The sequence below is a fragment of the Notamacropus eugenii genome, chromosome 6, assembly GCF_028372415.1.
Source record: "Notamacropus eugenii isolate mMacEug1 chromosome 6, mMacEug1.pri_v2, whole genome shotgun sequence".
In the NCBI taxonomy this organism is placed as follows: domain Eukaryota; kingdom Metazoa; phylum Chordata; class Mammalia; order Diprotodontia; family Macropodidae; genus Notamacropus; species Notamacropus eugenii.
In genome coordinates, this window is record NC_092877.1 from 28,848,452 (window position 1) to 28,868,908 (window position 20,457).

General features: G+C 37.1%; 1 protein-coding gene across 2 annotated transcripts in view; it reads right to left on the minus strand.

The window, feature by feature from the left end:
- NELL1 (neural EGFL like 1) overlaps positions 1 to 20,457 on the minus strand; it is a 905,733-nt gene that overhangs the window by 311,043 nt on the left and 574,233 nt on the right. For both annotated transcript variants that reach the window (XM_072619341.1, XM_072619340.1), the window contains exon 14: positions 6,555 to 6,677. In XM_072619341.1, the coding sequence (XP_072475442.1) occupies positions 6,555 to 6,677 (123 nt within the window). The remainder of the gene's footprint in view (positions 1 to 6,554; positions 6,678 to 20,457) is intronic.

Here is a 20,457-nt window from a genome sequence, read left to right on the forward strand (position 1 = left end):
CAGTAGCTCAAAAGAAATGTGAGATGTGCAAATTTAGAGACATTTTCTCAAATGTTCACAAGACCATTTTTGCTTGACCTGTGGTAGAACTTTCTGAGTTCATGTTGGTTTAATCAGCCACAGTTGGACATACTGTCCATTGACCCTATCATGGTGATGTCATTTTGGTCCTCTTGGATTATGAAGGAGAACAACAAATGAGTTTATCTTATTCACATTCAGAGTTATGATGACTAACTGTACATTTCCCTCAGTCCTGTTTTCTTCCATTTATCCTTCTCTCTCTCTTTTTATCCTGTCTGCCCTCTAAAGTCTATTTTGCTTCTGACCATTGTCTTCTTTTATCTTCCCTTCCTTCTACCTTTTTTTCAATTTTTTCCTTCCCCTCCTACTTTCCTGTTTGGTAAGATAGATTTCTATAACTAATTATTTATGTGTATATATTTCCCTTCTTTGAAGCCATTTAGATGTGAATGGGGTTCAAGCTTTGGCTGCTCCACCCCCACCCCCATCATTTTCCCCTCTTACTCTAAAAGCCCTTCCCTGCATATCTTCTTTTTAAAGCATTGAAAGATTTATATGAAGTTATATTTATATATATATTTATATGCAGAGAGAAGTAAGCAGACTTAGGAAAATAATATACACATTGACTATAACAACATAAATGGAAAGCATGTCCACCTTATTCCTGGAAATGACTGCAATGTAATTGTGCAGTGACTAAGTATGGCCCCAAAGGTGAGCAAATGTGCCCGCTGTCTTTGAGGAGGCTTTGGGTATAGATCACTGTATTTACAGTCAGACCCAGGTGATGTATGGGTTTGTTTTGTTGAACAGCAGTATTTATCCTCTTTCTTATTTATTTTTCAGTTACTTCATCTATTTATTTTTAGATTTCAACATTCACTTGAATGAATTCAGTTTTAAAGTTTCTCCCCCTTTCTTCCCAAGACAGCACCTGCATCCCTCTTTTAAGTGACATTTTTTCACATTCTTCCTCTCCCTTCCCCTTTCTCCCAGGACATCATTGTCTCTTTCCTATCCACTCTTTTTTATATTATTCCCACCACAGTCAACTCATTCCCAAACCTTCTTTTTCATGTCGAATCATAACTGCCTTAATGATACAGGTATCATCTTCTCTTATGGAAAGGTAAGCAGTTTAATATTGAGTCTCATGATTTCTCTTTCATTTTTAACTTTTTATGCTTCTCTCAAGTGTTCTGTTTGAATGCCAAATTTTCTATTTGATTCTGGTCTTTTCATCAGAAATACTTGAAGTTCCTCTGTTTCATTGAATAGTCATTTCCCCTTGAAATATTATACTCAGTTTTGCTGAGTAGGTGATTCTTGGTTGTAATGTTAGTTCCTTTGCCCTCTGAAATACCATACTTCAAACCCACTGATCCTTTCATGTAGAATCTGCTAAATCTTGTTTGATCCTGACTATGGCTCCATAATAGTTCAGTTGCTTCTTTCTGGCTTCTTGAAAATTTTCTCCTTCACTTAGGAGTTCTGGTCTTTGGCTGTAATATTCCTGGAAGTTTTCATTTTGTGATCTCTTCCAGTAGATGGTTGGTAGATTCTTTCAATTTCTATTTTGTCTTCTTATTCTAGGATATCAGGACTGTTTTCCTTGATAATTTCTTGAAATATGGTAAATATTGGTAAAATATATGGTAAAGATATGATAAATTCTTTTGATCATGGTTTTCAGATAGTCCAACTATTCTTAAATTATCTCTCCTCAATCAATTTTCCAGGTCTGTTGTTTTTCCCAGTTTGGTATTTCACATTTTCTTCAGTTTTTTCATTCTCTTGATTTTGTTTGTTGTTTCTTGATATATAATGGAATCATTAGCTACCACTTATCCAATTCTAATTTTTAACAAATTCTTTTCTTTAGTGAACTTTTGTACCTCTTTCATCATTTGGTTAACTGTGTTTTTTAAGGTCTTATTTTCTTCGATTTTTTTTTGTGCCTCCTCTATTGAACTGTTAACTGTCTCTTTATAATTTTTCTCTTTTTGCTTTCATTTCTGTACCTAACTTTTCCTTAACTACTCTTACTTGATTTTGAAACATTTTTAAGCTCTTCCAGAAATTCTTGTTGAGCAAAAGTCACATTTTTTTCCTTTGAGTCTTTGCTTGCAGCTGTTTGGACTTCATTATCTTTGGAATTTGTGTCTTGATCTTCCCTGTTGCCACTATAGATTTTTATTGTCAGGTTCTTTTTTTGTTGGTTACTTATGCTTCCACCCTATTTCTTGATTTGGAACTTTATGTTAATGTTGGGCTCTATTCCTGGCATGGAGGGCAGAGTACTATATGTCAGGTTTCAAGTTTTTTTCATGCGTTGTTTTCAGAGCAAGTTCTGAGGGTTTGGTAGTTTTGGGTGCTTCCTAAGACAGTGTGCTGTGGGGAGAGGCATGATCTCTGCTTTCCATGTATGCTCTGAAGTACTTCATGTGTATTTCAAAAGTACATCTGTACTTTTCTTCATTCTTCTTGTAGAATTCTTCTTCTTTACCCAGGAAGGGCCCCTGATCCCTTGATATTATAATCAATACTGCTCCTTAGGGCCCCTCTTTTCCTGGAACTGGAAAAAGTACTCTTCATCCAGGTCTCTCTTCTTTTGGGACCAGAAATGATACTGCCTGTTAAAGTTTCCACTTCTTGACTGAAAGTGCTCCTCTCTGCCCTTGAGCTATGACCCAGAAATGGGTATGGGCAATGGAATTGCCAAACAACGTCTGCTAATGGGTTATAGGGCTAGCACAGGGGTCCATTATAATCCCTTTCTGACCAGTTTTCAAGTCCCTTTATCATCTCTGGCTTTACAGAACCCAAAGCTGATGTTGCTTCTGTCACCACTACCTAGTCCCACCAGTAGTGGTATTTCTTTCATGTGGGCTCTGGGCCAACCTCTTTCCCCACATCATAGAACTCCTTCTGACTTTCTTTATTGTCTTAGGCTGAAAGAATGTCTTACTCTAATCTTTTTGTTGCTTCTGCCATTGCAAAATTTGATTTGAGGGATTACATTAAATTTGTCTGCAAGGGAATTTTGGGAGAACTAAGATAAGCACTTTCTCTACTCTATTATCCTGGCCTCATCCCCAGAAGTCATCTGATTCTGGGTTCTTGAAGGATGTATAGACTCTGGAGAGAATTACGTATTCTCTACGAACTAGTTATGTTTAGAGAGTATCATCCCTGAAACATGGGCCAAAAGGTAATGAATGTATCCACCACATCAGCCCACAAAGAATCTTTATTAAGACATGAAAGAGTTGCATTAGTGGAACAAGTGCACATAACTTTGTTATAATGGATCCTTGTGGTATTGAAGTTAATTTATTTTAGCTGACTGGTTCCCTTCCTTCCTTTATTTTAGATTCTAGTCTCATATTCCACCTCAGCAATTCTCTATAGGCCTGGGATATCACCAGCCTTGAGGTAAGATTTCTTCCTAGGATCAAAGCTTCTGAAATATCTCTTACATTTGTTTGTTACAGATAAGATACAGGTCTTAGCCTATCAAGTACCAACAGCCAACAATTTAACTGCAGCCAATGAGCAATGAAAAGGGCAAGGAGACATAATCCACAATCTCCATTTTACTCATTATTGTCAGGATACATTGTCTCAATGCCAAATATTTTTTAACACACACACACACACACACAAATCAGGAAAAAAAGTGCAAATAAGAGATTTCACTTCTCACCATTCAACTCCAATTCTGACAGCAAATATCTGAATATTTAAATGAAGCTAGGTGGCACAGTGGTAGAGAGCTAGACCTGGAATGAGGGAGACCTGACTTTGAATCCTGAATCAGACACTTACCAGGTATGTGATACTGAGCAAGTCACTTAATTACTATTTGCCTCAGTTTCCTCAAATGTAAAATAAAAATAAGAACCCCTATATATCAGGATTGTTGGGAACATCAATTGAGATAATATTTTTAAAATGCTTAGCATACTGCCTGACACATTATGTGCATTACATAAATGTTGTTATTTAACTGACTCTAGTTTCTTGTTTCCATCTTCATGGGAGACCATGGAGAAAGAGCCTGATTCTCAGAGAACTACACATTCATAAACTTAGAAGAGACTTCAGAGGCCATTGAATCTAATCTGCAGCTTAATAAGAATTCCATTTACAGCTGAGTCAACCTCTTTTCAGTCTTTGCTTGAAGACCTCTAGTAAAGACCTTATAAAGAATTCCAATCAATTATAGGATAAGTGTTAGGAAGTGTGTGTGTGTGTGTGTGTATGTGTGTGTGTGTTCCTTATGTCAATCCTGCAATTGACTAAATTTTCCTCTATTTGCTCCTAATTCTGATTTCTGGGGTCAAGTAAAACAAGCTCAATTCCTCTTCCACATGTCATCTAAATGACCTTAAAGACATTTCTCATGTCCTCCAGGTCCTCTTTTCAAAGAGTGAATGTCCCAAAGTCTTTTGATTGTCTTTCATGTGCTATGCTTTTGAGGTCCTACACCATCTGAATGCTCTCCAAATTATCAATAGGATGGACATAACTGAATTACATATTCCAAATGTGATCTGACCAGGAACAGCACAATCTTCTCTTTTATTTTAAAATTAAGATTATATTAACTTTCCCTTTTGGCTGCCATATCATTTAATGGAGAAACATCTTAAGACCCTCCCTCCACCAAAATATTCATGTATATTTGAATCTAAGTATGAAAATCAGTCAATTTTAATCTTATCTTTTCTTCCCCCTTTGTTTAAACTCTAATAGGTTCTGTAAAATTAGGGACTTGAAAAATATGATCTCTAAGTTCTCATGGTTTTACTAATATTTATCTAATTTTTCCCTAATTCTCATAGGGATATATGTCCTTATGTAGGCATGAGAAATACAGAAAAAAAATGCATGTGATAGAACCCATCCAAATTATTACTGTTTTCAATACTTCTGCCTATTATGTATATTAATAACGTTGCTTATATTTCATCAAATCATAACTGGAAAGAAGTGTGTTTTTTTTTTTGTCTAGAAGTTTGAATTTCTCTGTATCACACCATAATGATACTCATATGTGGGTAGATAAAGAGAAAGGAGAAAGATGAAAAAGGTGAGAGGAAGAAGGGAAAGGGGAAAAGAAGACAAGAAATAAGTATAGAAGAAAGCAGAAGAGGAAGGGAAGAAAAAACAAGGAAAACAATAGCAAATACTTAAATTCAACTTGATTGGACAAGGATCCCTTCAAGAAAGTCTATTTCACAATTTTTAAAATTCAAGACAAAATCACTTCCCTTCAGAATCAAGGGACTCCAAGACCTTTTTGGAACTAATACATTTCCCGGCTGGTCTTGAACATTCCACGGACATGAGGTGGATACTGATCACAAAAGCATTGGAGGAATTGGCAAATATAAACTCACCAAAACAAGCCAATTAATATTATTTTATGTGAAGACATAATTTCAGAAAATGCATTAAAAGTAAATTCCCATGCTCCTCAATTCAATGGCATTTGCATGTAGCCCTAGTTAGCAGCCTGCTTCTCTGTGGAAATATAGTTCCCTTTCCATTTTCACAAACTACCTTTGGCCTACTTTGAAATGCTAAATTTCAAATTCTTAAATGGTTCAATTGCTTTTAGACCTTAATAGTAGACAGGACTCATAGTACCTTTAGTATATAGATTCTCAGCTTGTGGTCCATAGATGTAACTCATCTACCCTTTGGAAGCATTAAGTTGAAAAGAAAGATGTTGACATTAGGAGTAAGGAGCATCATCACAAATTAATTTCAAGGAAATATGCTAGAGTTGCAGGATGGGGAAGTTTGGATGATGCCAACCAGGAGTGTGTGTGTTCCCTCTTCCTAAGAGTTATAAAAAGCTTGTCAAATAAATATGGAAATCTTACATTTTATTTTTTTAAGTAATACCAATGGAGGAAGTCTCAAATTTTGGTGTACCCATAGAAAAGTGAATCACAGTCTTACTTTTCATTTCTTATGTGCAGATGCACATCAACTATAAAATTTATTTCTTTTCATTTAAAATAGGCATTGTCAAAAGACTTACAGAGAACCAACATATCTGGCAACTAACAAACACTGGGAATGCCTGGTGTACCTGATACAAAGTAGGTATTGGCACAAAGAAGACATAGATTCCAGTTCTGCCTGTGATATAAACTAGCTATGTAGTATGGATTAGTGATTCTATATCAATGCCAAAGGCAAAACTCTATGACTGTTACAAACAGGATGCTAAACTGCAGCATATGGTGTTGTTTCCATGTTGGAGGTTCCACATCATCATGAGATCAAAGGTTAGGAGGGTGGGCAGGGGGCATTTTTCCCAATGGAAAGATAGAAAGCAAAGGACAACTCAATCCCCTTCATCATCTCCATGCATGTAGCAAATGTCAGATAATAAAACAGAAGCTAAAGCCATGAGAGAACTTGGCTACCTGAAGGTATAAGGACCTGGAGAGGAAGATCTACATTAATCAAAGTTGTGGCTCTCATAAAATTGCCCAACAGGAACCTACCTCGGCAGATGGTTCCATTTCCCACATATCCAGGCTTGCAGGTACAGCTGTGTCCCCTGACAGTATTAGTGCAGATCGCATTGTCATCACAGGTGTGCTGGCCGCTACCACATTCATCATGTTCTAGAAGAAAAGAGGAAAAGAGAGAATGAACTGCTTTTTAGACTAAGAAGTAGACAATGGGGTTGGGAGAGTTAGAATTAATGAAAAGAGGAGATCTTGGCCAACATCCATCTGCAAATATTTCAGTTACATATTGCAGAATAAACAAGAAAAAATGGCATAAATGAAAAGACACACAAAAGTCCTCAATGGTAAGGCTGCCATGTTATCCTACCTGGCTGATTCACAGAATGAATAATATTGTTTGTTTCAACCATAGAGTACAAATGGAGAAAGGAGGTCACAGATTGCCCACCTACTGCAAAAGGCTATTCTCCAAACACTACTGATGAATCCCTTTTCATAATCCTGGCCATAGGGAATGAAAATAAGCATTGGACTGTGACTTAAGAATTCGGAGTGGGGTATGCTGCCAAAGCTCCATTTTAGAATTCGTTAGCAGCTCAACCCTAATTTTCAATATAATCCCTTTTCATAGGGTTTAGAATTCAACCTCTGGGTTGTTGCCTGGGAAGCAATAATATGTTAACAATCACCACATTAAATATTTAAATACTCCATCATTCAAAATCTATAGTACTGAGAATGGGGTAGGATGGAGCAACGTTTTAAAAAGTCCCAGATGAACTTGTGGAATTCAAAACCAGAAACATGAAAGGAAATCACTCTCAGTCCAATGTTGATTACATACCCAAAGTAATAAAACCTTAAACAGGTATTCCATAGCCCAAGCTATACATAAGCACTGGTGATAAATTAGCTTCTTTTTCAGACCTTTTTACAATGAAAATAATCATTGTGGCTTGCACAGAAGTCAAATATGAACTAACGTAATTGGCATGTAGCTTAAGTTTTGAATAATGGACCAACCGAAAATTTTAATTTCTTGGAATTTAAAAAGAAAAGAAAGGAAAGAAGATAGATAAATGGATACAGAGAGAAACAGAAAGACAGACAACCAGCTGAAGTGGAGCTTGGAGTGAATTGAATTGAGCAGGTGTTGGGGAATGGGAGGACACAAAAGATGCTCCCTGGTATCAGATGGAGTGGGTCTAGGTAGTCCTGTCAGCATGAATTGGCCCATGGCCCAGGGAGTCTGACAGAAGCTATTTAGTACAATTCAGTTAACTGGCATCCAGCAGCAGATATATGCTTGACCCATGGGATACAGAGACAACAACTACAACAAAAAGTTACCCTGCCCTCAAGGAGCTTATATTTTATAATAATACAAATTGTGTTTCACAACTCCAGAGGGTAAAGAGGTACCATGAGGGTGGTTATCAGGGAAGCAGACCTTTGATAGAAGTACTTTAGGACAAAGCCCAGGTTAATCATAGCTCTGAGAAAGAGAAACAAACTATTTGGTTGTTGAAGCAAGAGTCAAAATTCTAACTAGAAACCCCAAAGCAGTTGCATTAATTACAATAGAAAGAAAACGTAAACATAATCTATTAGGCGAATGGACTAAAACCCCTCGGAATAACCCTCTGCTTCATTAATTTTTATTTTAAAAATCCTTAAGGACCAATAACAGAAAAGGTTAAATCCATAAGACATTTATTTTGATTTCACACTATGTGTGTCTGACAAAGACCAATCCCACTTTTGTAGATAACACTGCAGGGTGGACCAATCCAGTTGTTAGTGGATCATAAGAGGTCTTTTTAGTGGGAATCAAGAGAGTGTAAGGGTGGCAGCCTAAAGACCTAAGCTGCATTATTAAAGGCTGCATTGAGAAAGACCTGATCATCAGAACAAGTGAGGTAGCAAGTCTAGTCACCTCTCCAGTGGTAATAATATATTCAGAGGCTTATGTGGAGTTTGGCATATGACATTTTAGGGAAGACACTGATAAACAGGACAAACTCAGACAAGAATATTCAAGACTATCAATTCATAGGATCAACACATTATAAAGTCTAGAGCTGAAAGGGACTGGAGGCTCATCTATTCCAACCCATTGTACAAACAGGAGACTAGAGATCAGAGAGATTCAGCAGTTTGCCTAAAGTAGCATCAGATATGGAATTTGAACCCAGGTCTTCTGACTTCAGAGGAGTGGTCAGAAGGATTGGGAATGTTTTATCTGGAGAAGAAAACACAGGGATTGATCCCTGTTTTTGCATATAAGAATGGCTGTCACATTGGAGAGAGATTAGATTTGATCTACTTGGCCCAGAGGACAGAAAAATAGATAGATGACACAAATAATTCAACTTGGGCTTAATGTAGTCATGGATGGGGGTAGTGGGGTGGGATCAGAGGGTGAGGAGGGAATTGGTTCCCAAGGAAGGCTAGGCTGCCTTGGTAGGTCATAGGTTTGCCATCCCCCTACAGGTTGAGACTAGAAGGCTACTTTTCAGACATGTAAATAGGATTCTAGTTCATATTTAGGTTGGACCAACCAAAATAAGAGGTCTTTTCTGACACATATCTGGTGATTCTGCAAAATGTCACTATCTCAGGATGAGACCAAGCAGAATTGTTTCAGGGGTGTGAGGGGGAAGCATGTGTTAGTTAGGGTGACTGGCACACATGTCCATAATGTCTGACAAAGTCATCTTTTAGTATTGAGAACTTGCAGAGGATTAGAGGTTCTTGAGCTCAAGGGAGAGAGAATAACAGAGTATTAGTGCTGGAAAAAGATGTTAGAAAACATCTATTTCAAGTCCCTTGTTTGACCAATGAGTATCACTGAGGCCTCAAGAGACTTTGGGGGCAAGTCAGAAAAACCAACTGAGCCAACGGTAGATGAGATAGCAATGGTGTTGTAGAAACTTTACAGGCATGCTGAAGGTATCAGGTTGGATGGAGAAAGGAGAGGGAATGAGAGAGAATGAGAGAATCATAAATTTAGAAGTTGGAAGATACCTAACAAGTTTAATCCCTCCACTTTGAAGATGAGAAAACTATGCCATAAAGAAGCTCAATGACTCTTCCAAGGACACACAACTGGAAGTGTTTTAATTGCCAGTTTAATCCTGGTCTTCCTCACTCCAAGTCAAGCAGGCTATGCTTTACACCATGTTGCTTCTCAAGAAAGGAAATAGGTTTGTTGGACAGATGGTCACAGCTGAGTAAAAAACAAAATATGAATCAGCAAAATAGTGTTGTGACTAAAGGTCAAAAGATGGATTCAATCATTCATTCATTCATCAAGTTATTTATGAAGCAATTGTATTCAAGAGGAAAGGTGGATGGCTCACTGAATGGTCAGCCTTGAAGCCAGTTAGACCTGAGTTCTTATCCAAGTTCCAACAAAAACTGGGTATGAGAAAAACATTTGATATTTCAATGCTCCAAGTACCTCTCCAAAACTAGAAGCTGTAGAGGAGGTAGCGATTTCAGTTGGCCAATAAACCTTTTTAAATGCCCACACTATGTGTCAGGTACTGTACTGAGTGCCACAGACACAAAGAAAGGCAAAAAATAGCCCCTACTCTCAAGGAGCTCAGGGGCTAATATGGGAGATAACATGCAAATAGGAGGCAGAGTTAAGGAAGGAAAGTATTTCAGACATGAGGAACAGTCAGCTGCCTATAAGAGCAGTATCTGAAGGACTTTAAGGGATGCAGGGAACCTTTTGCATTTGGACCAACTCAAGATATCCACCACCATTGGGGTGACATCTTCGGTAGACATCTACCTCCTCGTCTTGTGCCATACTTGATGATACTTAATAGGGTTTTTGAAGAAAAAAAGTAGGATTGTCTTTTTCAAGGAATGTTAACTGAGTTAAACATACATGCAAAAGACTTGGAGAGAGCCTCTACTCTATCAACAAATACTATCTTGGAATCAGAAAGCAATAAAAATTCTATCATGTATTACTTGGACTTTTTCAGCTAATTGTAGAACTCTCAAGATGTGGTCAGCTGGAAAGCATTTTCTTGAGATTCATGTGCTTATTTATTGGGAAAACTTCTAGTGCTTAACTAGAATATAGTATTAACATTTGATTCATTTAATATCAATGTGATTTAAAATTGATTTTTCAATCTTTCTAATCATGTATTTTGTAGCATGACTTTAGGTATAAAAGTAAGTGACACTTGGTCAAAGGTTTTGATTTCTGAATAACTTTAGATCATTTATATTTATGTCTTTTTATCATTATATCATGTATATCGATATTTTCTCATTATGATGTTATTTTTCCTAATGTTGAATTATCCTTACGTTTCTAATATAAATCTAATTGATCTTACAGAAATTTTTTAAAACAATTGTTGCACTTTTGCTTTTTGTTGAATTGTGAGTTTTTGCCCAAATTTTTATTTTAAACTTTTAAATTAGTATTCATTCATGATATTAGTTTACAGTTTTTTCCTTTGCTTTATCCTTTCCTTTCTACACGTTAGGACTATAATTATAGTCCTTTATACTGAACATTTTGTATAAATGAGAAAGCATGTACATGAATTAATATTTTTGTAGGCCCCCTGATAATCTTTTGACATATGAAGATATTAAAAAACAAAGCATATGGTATACTTCATGAAATTGCATACTATTATGGACGCACATGTTATTTCCTCTGATAAAACGTAAACTTCTTGAGATTAGTGACTGTTTCACTGCTGTCTTTGTCTCTCCAGCATCTAGCATAGAGCTTGATACACAAGAGGCGTTCTGAAAATTCTTGCTGAATGACTGTTCATCGCTTATATAGACCATGATTTTTCCCTATTGTTTAATATCTTCGCTTCCCTGAGATATCTTATTAAGCAATCCCTCCATGCTTTCAAGCACTTTGGCCCGTCCAATCCCTCCTCCCCAATTTCTTTCTCTCCATGTTATTCCTCTTTCTTTTCTCAGGAAAAAATATTGCTTTTGTCTCAATGTGAAAATATATATCTCACTGACAAAAATAGAATCTTACAGAGTGACTAATTTATTGCAGTTTTATACATACATATATATATATATATATATATATATATATATATATATATATATATATATATATATATATATATATTTTCTACTTTCTGCTTACAAATGCTTTTAGGATGATATGAGTCATTTAAGTCACACTTTCTCCAAATTTGTTTTCTACTCTTTTATAGCACAATGTTATCTGTAGTCTTCCTGCAGCCTCTTTCAATGTATGTGACAAATAACTATTATAATATGACAATTACCCTTGGCTGCCATCTCTCTCTCCTTGGCAAGGAGATCGTATGTTTGCTGGCGAAGACAATTTCTGTGCTCTTTTGGTCTATTTTTAATAATAATATATACTTCATACTATGTGCCAAACACTGTGATAAGTGCTTTACAAATATTATCTCATTTGATATTCATAATATTCCTGGGAAGTAGGTGCTATTATTATCCCCATTTTACTGGTGAAGAATCTGAGGTAAACAGAGACTTAGTGGCTAGCCCAACGTCACATAGCTAATGACTATCTGAGACTAGATTTGTTCTTCCTGAATCCAAATCTAGCACTCTATCTTCTGCCCTATCTACCTCCTTCTGTGGTTATTCCATCACATTGGTTAAATTTTTGCCAGAACCAGTGAAAACTGAGTTTATCATCTTTTCATTTTTGCATTTCCCACTTTTAAACCCTGATGGCTTATTGGAACAGGCTGAGTGGAAACTTTTCAATTATTCACAATGCGCACCTTCTTATCCTTAGCTTTTCTTGGAATTTATGTTGATTTTACCCTTGAATCTAACTAGGTTGATGACCCAACTACAAATAAACAGCTGATTTTGATTCCTACATCAATAATCAATGATCTCCTTTCTGTCAAAATAGAGCTAATTTCATTGTGTGTGTGAGTGTGTGTTATTGATGTGGGTTGACAGTTTCCTACGTTGTTTAATTATGATATGCAGTTGCGAACCTTCTGAGTACACTATAAGTCCTCAGTATCATTCATATATTCCAACATATTTTCACCATCTTCACTTTTATCTACTTTGGTATAACTGTCACCAAATCTAAAAGTATATATTAACTTGGTTTGGAGGATAATTGATTCTTTTAACAGACTTTTTTCAGTTAGTAAGTATATAGTTTCTTAATTTCTGTATCCTTTAGAATAGATGTTGGTATATGAACTATAACTGTCTTTAGGCTGTTCTTTCATTCCCCCCTATACTAATAAGGAGTGCTTATTAGCAAATAACGACAGTGGCCCTTATTCTGATAGCCTATCAGTGCATTAGAATGCCATTATCACTAGGTATGCATTTACTCACACAATGCACTTAAGTCTAACTTCAGTGCTAGGCACTAAAAGTAGTTTCAGTGCTAAAGATGTTCCATACACATCAGATTCACCATTGCTACTCCGTAGGAGACTTCCCAACTGATTAGCAACCAACAGAATACAGACAACATGGAAAGAGAACAACCCAGGTCATTTGGACAGCTACAGTCATAGTCCCACCCATGCATGAAAAAAAAGAATTGTAGAGGGGCACCTGGGTGGCACAGTGCATAGAACACCAGCCCTGGAGTCAGGAGGACCTGAGTTCAAATTTGGCCTCAGACGCTTTAGCTGTATGACCCTGGGAATGTCAGTTAACCCTGATTGGAAAGAAAGGAAGGAAAGAAGGATGGAAAGAAAGATGGAAGGAAAAGGAAGGAAGGAAGACAAAAAGGGCTTTATAGCCAGTATACCAGAAAACAACAAATATAATCACATGCATATGATCTTTTTAATGTATTGGCTGAATCCTGCAGCATCCATGGAAATAGTGGCATAAACCCTCCCAATGCAGCTCCACCCACCTCCTCTGTCACTCTTGCTCTATCAGGTCCTTATGTTTCCCACACAATTAATACAATCACATCTTAATTACCCTTCTCCACACCCACTCCAGCACAAATACCAGACCAGAATTCCCTTAAAGGCAGGAACCCTATCATCTGTATTGTTGGGGGAGAAAGGGATAGGACATTTTCTCTGAAATAGAAAGGACCTTAAAGGTCTAACTTCCTTATTTTATAGATGAATAAATAGATCCGAAGGATGATTGATTTGTCCAAGGTAACAGAATACTCCATATTTTTTTTTGCCTTTATATGATGCAATATGAGGCAATCAGTTAAGAGCAAATGAATGTCCTAATGCAAACTATTGAAAAGATGCATAAGTGATAACACTGAAGTACTTCTTCAATTCTGAATAGGCCTTTCTCTGTTAAATTTACTTTAGGGCTCTCTTATATTGCTCCTGCTAATCAGCCACAAAAGTATGGGACTATATGCTACAAAAACCCTCTAAAACATGTTATTGTCTTGTTTCTATATTCAAATGGCCTGATAAAGACTATGCTAGGTGAATTTCTGAATGGGTTAGCATACGACTAAAAATGAGCCAATGGAAGCCACCGAGACAAACAATAAAAAAGAGAGGACATGTTTCCAAGGTCCCAGAGCAATACTTTAAATATTGACAGCATGGAACTTTTCCAACTGTAGGCAGGTCTGAGTACATCAAAAAAAGAATTCATTTTGAATAGTTCCTTATATTGCAATATCCTGGAGCTAGTCTGAACACAGCTCCTTCTTTCCACTCACTAGTCCTAAGGAAATTAAATCAACCTGTCCAACAGGGAGGCCAGTACTAATTGTCATTATCTCAGTAACCAACCATTTTCTTAAGTGATCTATCCAGAATCCTGTAGAGCTGATTCAAACTGTGCCTCTCACTAGCTCCAGAGACAAAGTCCTTGATCTGAGATTCATGATAATGAATGACTTCTTGCATTTCTAGACCACATCACTGTTTCTCAAGTGGTCTCAAACACAGTGTTATTTCATTTTTAAAACATTCCTCTGAGATCAGGGTTTTGACCCTCCTTCGCAAAAAAAAGTAATAATTGCAGAGTCATCATTTTTAAAGCTAAAAGGAGCCTTAGCAATCACCTGCTGGGAGGATTATAGATTTAGAGCTGGAAAGGACCTTGTAGATAAGTGCTGTCAAACTCCAGGGGTGGATAGGGCAGTAATCCACACAGAAGCACCCCTCTGGGCCTTGTTGACTTAGTTTTGGAAGGTAATATTGTCTCAGTTTTATTGTATTTTTATTTTTGTTACATATTTCCCAAATACATTTTAATCTGATTCAGGTGACACTTGGGAGTGTTATATTCTCATGCAGCCTGTGTGCTTAGTACTTCTGTTGTAGATCATTAGTCCAATGTCTCATTTTTCAGGTGAGGAAAGAGAGTGAAAGAACAGTTAAATGACTTGCTGAGGTCAACAGAATTCAAACTTCAAGTATCTGGAAGCCAAGAACAACACGAATTTAAAAAAAAAAAGAACCTGTACATTATATTTCAAGGAATCATAAAACTGCCCAGATTTCATACAGTCAGAGGGAAAGTTAGATATAATAAGAATTCATCAGTTACTCCATGAAAGAATCCACAAAATGAAAACTTCTATGAACATCACAGCTAGAAACCAGGACTCAAAGTTGAAGAAAAAAAATACTTCAAAGAGTCAGTTCAAGTATCATGCAACCACTGTCAGGATCACACATTATTTAGCAACCATCACTCTAAACAAGTGGAGAACTTGGAATATGATATTCCAGAAGGCAAAAAATATAGGCTTATATAACATACCCAGCATAACAGAGTATAATCCAAAAGGGGAGAAAATGGATCTTTAATGAAACAGAAGACTTCCAAGTATTCCTGACATGAACACCAGAGCTGCATAGAAAGTTTGATGTGCAAAAACAGAAGTCAAGAGAAACTTAAAAGGGTAAAAGATAAGTATTCATAAAAAACTAAACAAGGAAAAAACTAGTTATAATCTAATATGAAGAAATGATATATGTGTCTTCTCTGAACCCATCATCATCAGGGGTAACAGAGGGAATCTAATTACAAAAGGTTTGGGAAGGACTTTATTGTGTCATGACAATCTCAAAATAATAGAAACAAAAAAGAGGAGAATATACTAAAGGAAGGGAGAGAAAGGTAAGGGGAAATTCTCTCATATAATCAGGGTACACAAGTAGATTATCAATACAAACCAGAAGAAAAAGTGGAAAGAGAGACGACATACAGAGTCTCATCTGAACTGGTCAAAGCAGGAAAGGATGTATACACAAAGATCTGAGTGCAGAAATACATTTCATTTTATCAGAAGTAGGAGAGAGAAGGGAATTCTTTGGGAGAGTACATGGCGGAGGTGGGGAACAGTATTAGTCCTAAGGAAACAAAAATCCTTTAAGAATGTTCAAAATGTATTTGTAGATCTTTGGGGGTGAAAAAAATTTGAAACTGGAAAAATGCACATAAACTGAGGAATTTCTGGACTAGTTTAGTGTATAAATGTAACAGCATACTGTTGTGCTATAAGAAATGATAAGGTTTCAGAGAAATCTGAGACTTGAATGAAATGATGCAGAATGAAGCAGGCAGAACCAAGAGAACAATAACGCCAAAATTGTAAAGACAAAGAACTTTGAAAGAAATAGAAACTCTGGTCAACACACAACAGCCAACCACAATTCCAGAGGATGAACGATGAAGCAAGAGAAGGGAAAGACCCAGAGTGCAGAATAACACATTTTTTTTGGACATGGTCAAGGCAGAAAAGTGCTTTGTTTAAGTATATATATTTGTAATAGGGGTTTTGTTCATTCCCATTTGGGGGGATTAGATATGTGGCAGAGATGGGAGGGAAAAGTTAATTTTTTCTGATTAAATTTTTTTTTTTAAATGAAGATGATCTCTTAGACCTCAGCCTAACCTAACCAAAAGACTCCTCAATAATCTATGTAGAGCAAAGAAGCCCCATAGTAATACTCTGTTCTCCCAGGTACATGAAAAAACTGTCAAGCCACAAGCCAGTGACACCAGATATGGCACCTGATTCACAGCCAAAGGGGAGGGACAAGTCTCCGTAATTTGCAAGGCCAGATGCCTTTAGCTCCTCTACTTTCATAGGCATTGCCATAGTGATTATAATCTAGGCTCATTGCCAGTTCTCTAGATAACATCAACTAAATGAAACTATTAGCTATAAAGAGATGTTAGACAACAGTGGGGAGGTCCCATTCTTTGTTATTAGAATACCTACTCTCTGGAGCCAGTTGACTAGTCCATACTGAACGGCAGGGCTGCCAAGTTTTGATCCGTGCTGTTTAGACCACATAGCTGAGGCTACAGAGAGTGGTCTACTGCCCCCATGGTAACCAGATAATCAGTGGAGCAACCAAAGCAGGTGCAAATCTACTATCCAGTAGTGCACACCGAGAGGACTGGGTACCATGTCCATGGTGCTGATATCCCACAGTCATCAGGATGAGCCCACAAGAGCAAGGGAAACTCATTTATTAGAGCACAAATTGAGCAAAAAAGCAACAAATAGTAAAATATCCAGACAGAAGGCCTGCGTTCGAATTTTACTTTTGATGCTTATTATATGTGTGACTTTGAGTAAGTACTTAATCTCCCTGGTCCTCACTTTTCTCATATATAAAATGAGGGGTTTAGATAAAATGGTGCCTGAGGTTGTTTCCATCTCTAGATCTGTGAACCTTTCAATAGATGAAAATGGAAACATTTAGACAAGTTCAAGTCAAAATTCCTGCCTCACATCTTTAAAAGAACTAATATAATAGGCAGTTTCACTATCAGCCCCACACCTTATATTGTAGTTATTTCCAAAGGCATAAGATAACACAGTATTGCTGGATCCTAAGAAAATGCCAAAAGGGAGAAAAACCTCAGAGATAGCTATACAGATTCATAGCATCAATGGAACAGCTGCTTAGGGAACTTTAAATAGTGTTTTATAAAAATTAATAAATGTCTTTCTATGCTGCATATATACAGAATGACATCCAATCGACAATCTAGTCCATTAAAACCAAAGCCAAACTGGTACTGAGGAGCTGTGGTCCCATGGACCATTAGGCAACAGCAGCACAGCAGAATGTGCACTTGTTTGGGTTACAGATGGCCCATTGCCAAAATCTCAACTCTCAGGTAGTAAGTCAATAAACATTATTCAGTGTCTACCACATGCCAGCTCCTGCTACGAGTTGAGCATGTGAAGGAAGGTAAGAGACAGTCCAAGCTCTCAAAGAACTCACACTTTATACAAAGAAGTAACACACATGATAACAAATTGGACAAAATCAATGAAGAGAAGGCATTAGAATTAATTAATATTTATACGACTTTGAACAAGTCCTTTACTCTCTCTTTTCCTCAGTGCCTTCATCATAAATGAGGGGTAGACAAGAACAAGGGTTTCTTGGTCTTTGCTTCTGTCATATGAGAATAATTGTTAAACACACAGTGTTTTTTCCCTCCCACCCCACCCTTCATAGACCCCTTTGGCAACCCAGTAAAGTCTATGGAATTTTATTCAGAATAATATGTTGATTTACTGTTAATTTCTAATTGAAGAAAATACTAAATTTCAGTTAGAGGGTAGTGAAAAAATGTGGCGATACATGTATGGGTATATGTGTGTGTGTGTGTGTGTATGTATGTATGTATGTATGTATGTGTGTGTGTATGTATATCAATCATCCAAACTTAGAGATCTCTGGAAGTCTATGATTAAGAATCTCTAGGTTAGTTGAATTTCTAAGGTCATTTACATTTCCAAATTTCTATATTATATGTTCTAATTTATGCCATAGACATACTGCTGAAATTGGAATGGCTGGCCCTGAATTTGGCAATCAGGTCCCACTGCTGGATGATGTCATATAAAGAACTAACAAACAAGTAATTGAAAATCATATTAAGAAAGCCCTTGGCAGGGGGGCAGCATTTTGGTGCTAGCATGGAGGTAATGAAGATTTGGACACAGAAAGGTCAGAGTGATGATCACGTTGTACCTCTTGACTGGCCATTTATGTAAGGCAGAACAGTGGGGGTGGGCATCACATTCCTCATCAGAGACAGCTGAAAGGCGGGTTTCTATGCATTCTGCGAGGAGTAAGGGCAGGGTTTTAGACATCTGTAGTCTCTGGGTTACCATTCCTTTGAGCTGGACACATGTAAAGAAATTCCTAAGCCATTGTTGTAGAGCAACCATTGACATATGCACTGGGCATCATATCAAAGGAAATTTGTCAGGTATCAAATCAACTTCCTATGCTCTTCATGGTCAGAATATAAGAAGTAGATTTACTCTTTGTGGGACTCTGGATCATTAGAACAAAAAAATTTTAATGGGGTGTTTTGGGAGGCAATCAGGGTTAAATGATTTATCTAACTCACACAGCCATTAAGTGTCTGAGGCAGAAGTTGAACTCAAGTCCTCCTGACTCGAACTGGGACTAGTTGCTCTGTCCACTGGGCCATCTAGCTGCTCCAGGATTTTTATGTTCTGACCCTACCTACTTAGATGGGCATGGATGAAGGAATTGGTAGAAGCTGCACCAGCACTCCAAAAGAAACTAGTGCCACTTTTGAAAGTTGATTTATTTTGAATACCCTCAATGTATCAATGATCTATTATTCCATTGGCATGAAAACAACCACCAAGAATATAAAGCACAATCCATCTGCAACTTATTAGGTAATTCCTAAAATGTTATTTGAAATTCATACACATTAAATGATTGTTCCACGTTCACACAGTGTCTGAGGTGGAATTCAAGACCGGTACTCTAGGACTCCAAGTCTGCCTTTCTATTCAACATACTATAAGGCTGCTCTTTTGATTAATACTTATTTGGTTTGGGGGGGGAAGTGCAATGATCTGAAGACATTAAAATTATTGAAAAGGGTTTCTTCTCATGGTGAGAGTATAGTCAGCCATAGTGTGACCTAACAAGCAAACTGGGAAGGAAAAAAGCCACGCTGACAAACTACACATAACTTGTGGTCATGATAGACTTCAGAATCAAGGGGATAATCAAAAAGGCAAGAACAAGAACAGAAATTTATTGGTAGTGCTGCCAACATAGAGAGGGATAGAAACAGAGAGAGATAAACGGATAGATAGATACATACATACACACCCATGTACAGATATAGATACACACGTACACATTCTGTGCTACTCCCCCCACATTAATATATGTACACAGGCATATGTATATGCAATCTGACATTGATACAGATATATACATCAGCAGTACTAGCAACAAATTTCCATTATTGTTCTTATTGCTATTGTAATTATCATTAATAATATATTTATGCGTGTGTGTGTGTGTGTGTGCGTGCAGAGACTGGCAGACAGACAGGTGAGGCACCATAGCTTAATGGTTACAGCAGGATTTGGAGCTAAGAAGACTTAGATTTTCAAGTCCTGCCTCTAACACCTACTGGCCTTGTTACCCTGACCAAGTCACTTATCCTTTTGGGACTCTAAGTCACTCTTTAAGACTCAGATAATGTGTTACTCTGCTCTAGTAGAGGGAATTTCCTCATTCTGGAGTCCCTATGCCAATCAAATCACAATTTCGAATGCAAAGTATTCAAAGTACCCAGAGCAAGAGGAAGCTAAGTCGAGGCACTCCCTTTCCCATTGCCAAGAGCAACGCTGAGCTGCAATTATTGCTATTTTCAAACTACAGGTAAAATGTTCTTATAGGGTTTCACCATAACAATCATTTACCCAGGTCTCTCCAAAAGGCAGAGAAATAGTCCCACATCACACTGAGTAAATAAGGATCATTTAGTACATCTTAGTTTCCTTCCTGCATATGTTTATTGCATAAATGGAAAGGGAGGTAAGGCAATATGCATTTATTAAATACCTACTATGTGCCAGGTCCTGTGATAAGCACTTTAAAATATTATCTAATTTGATCCTGACGAC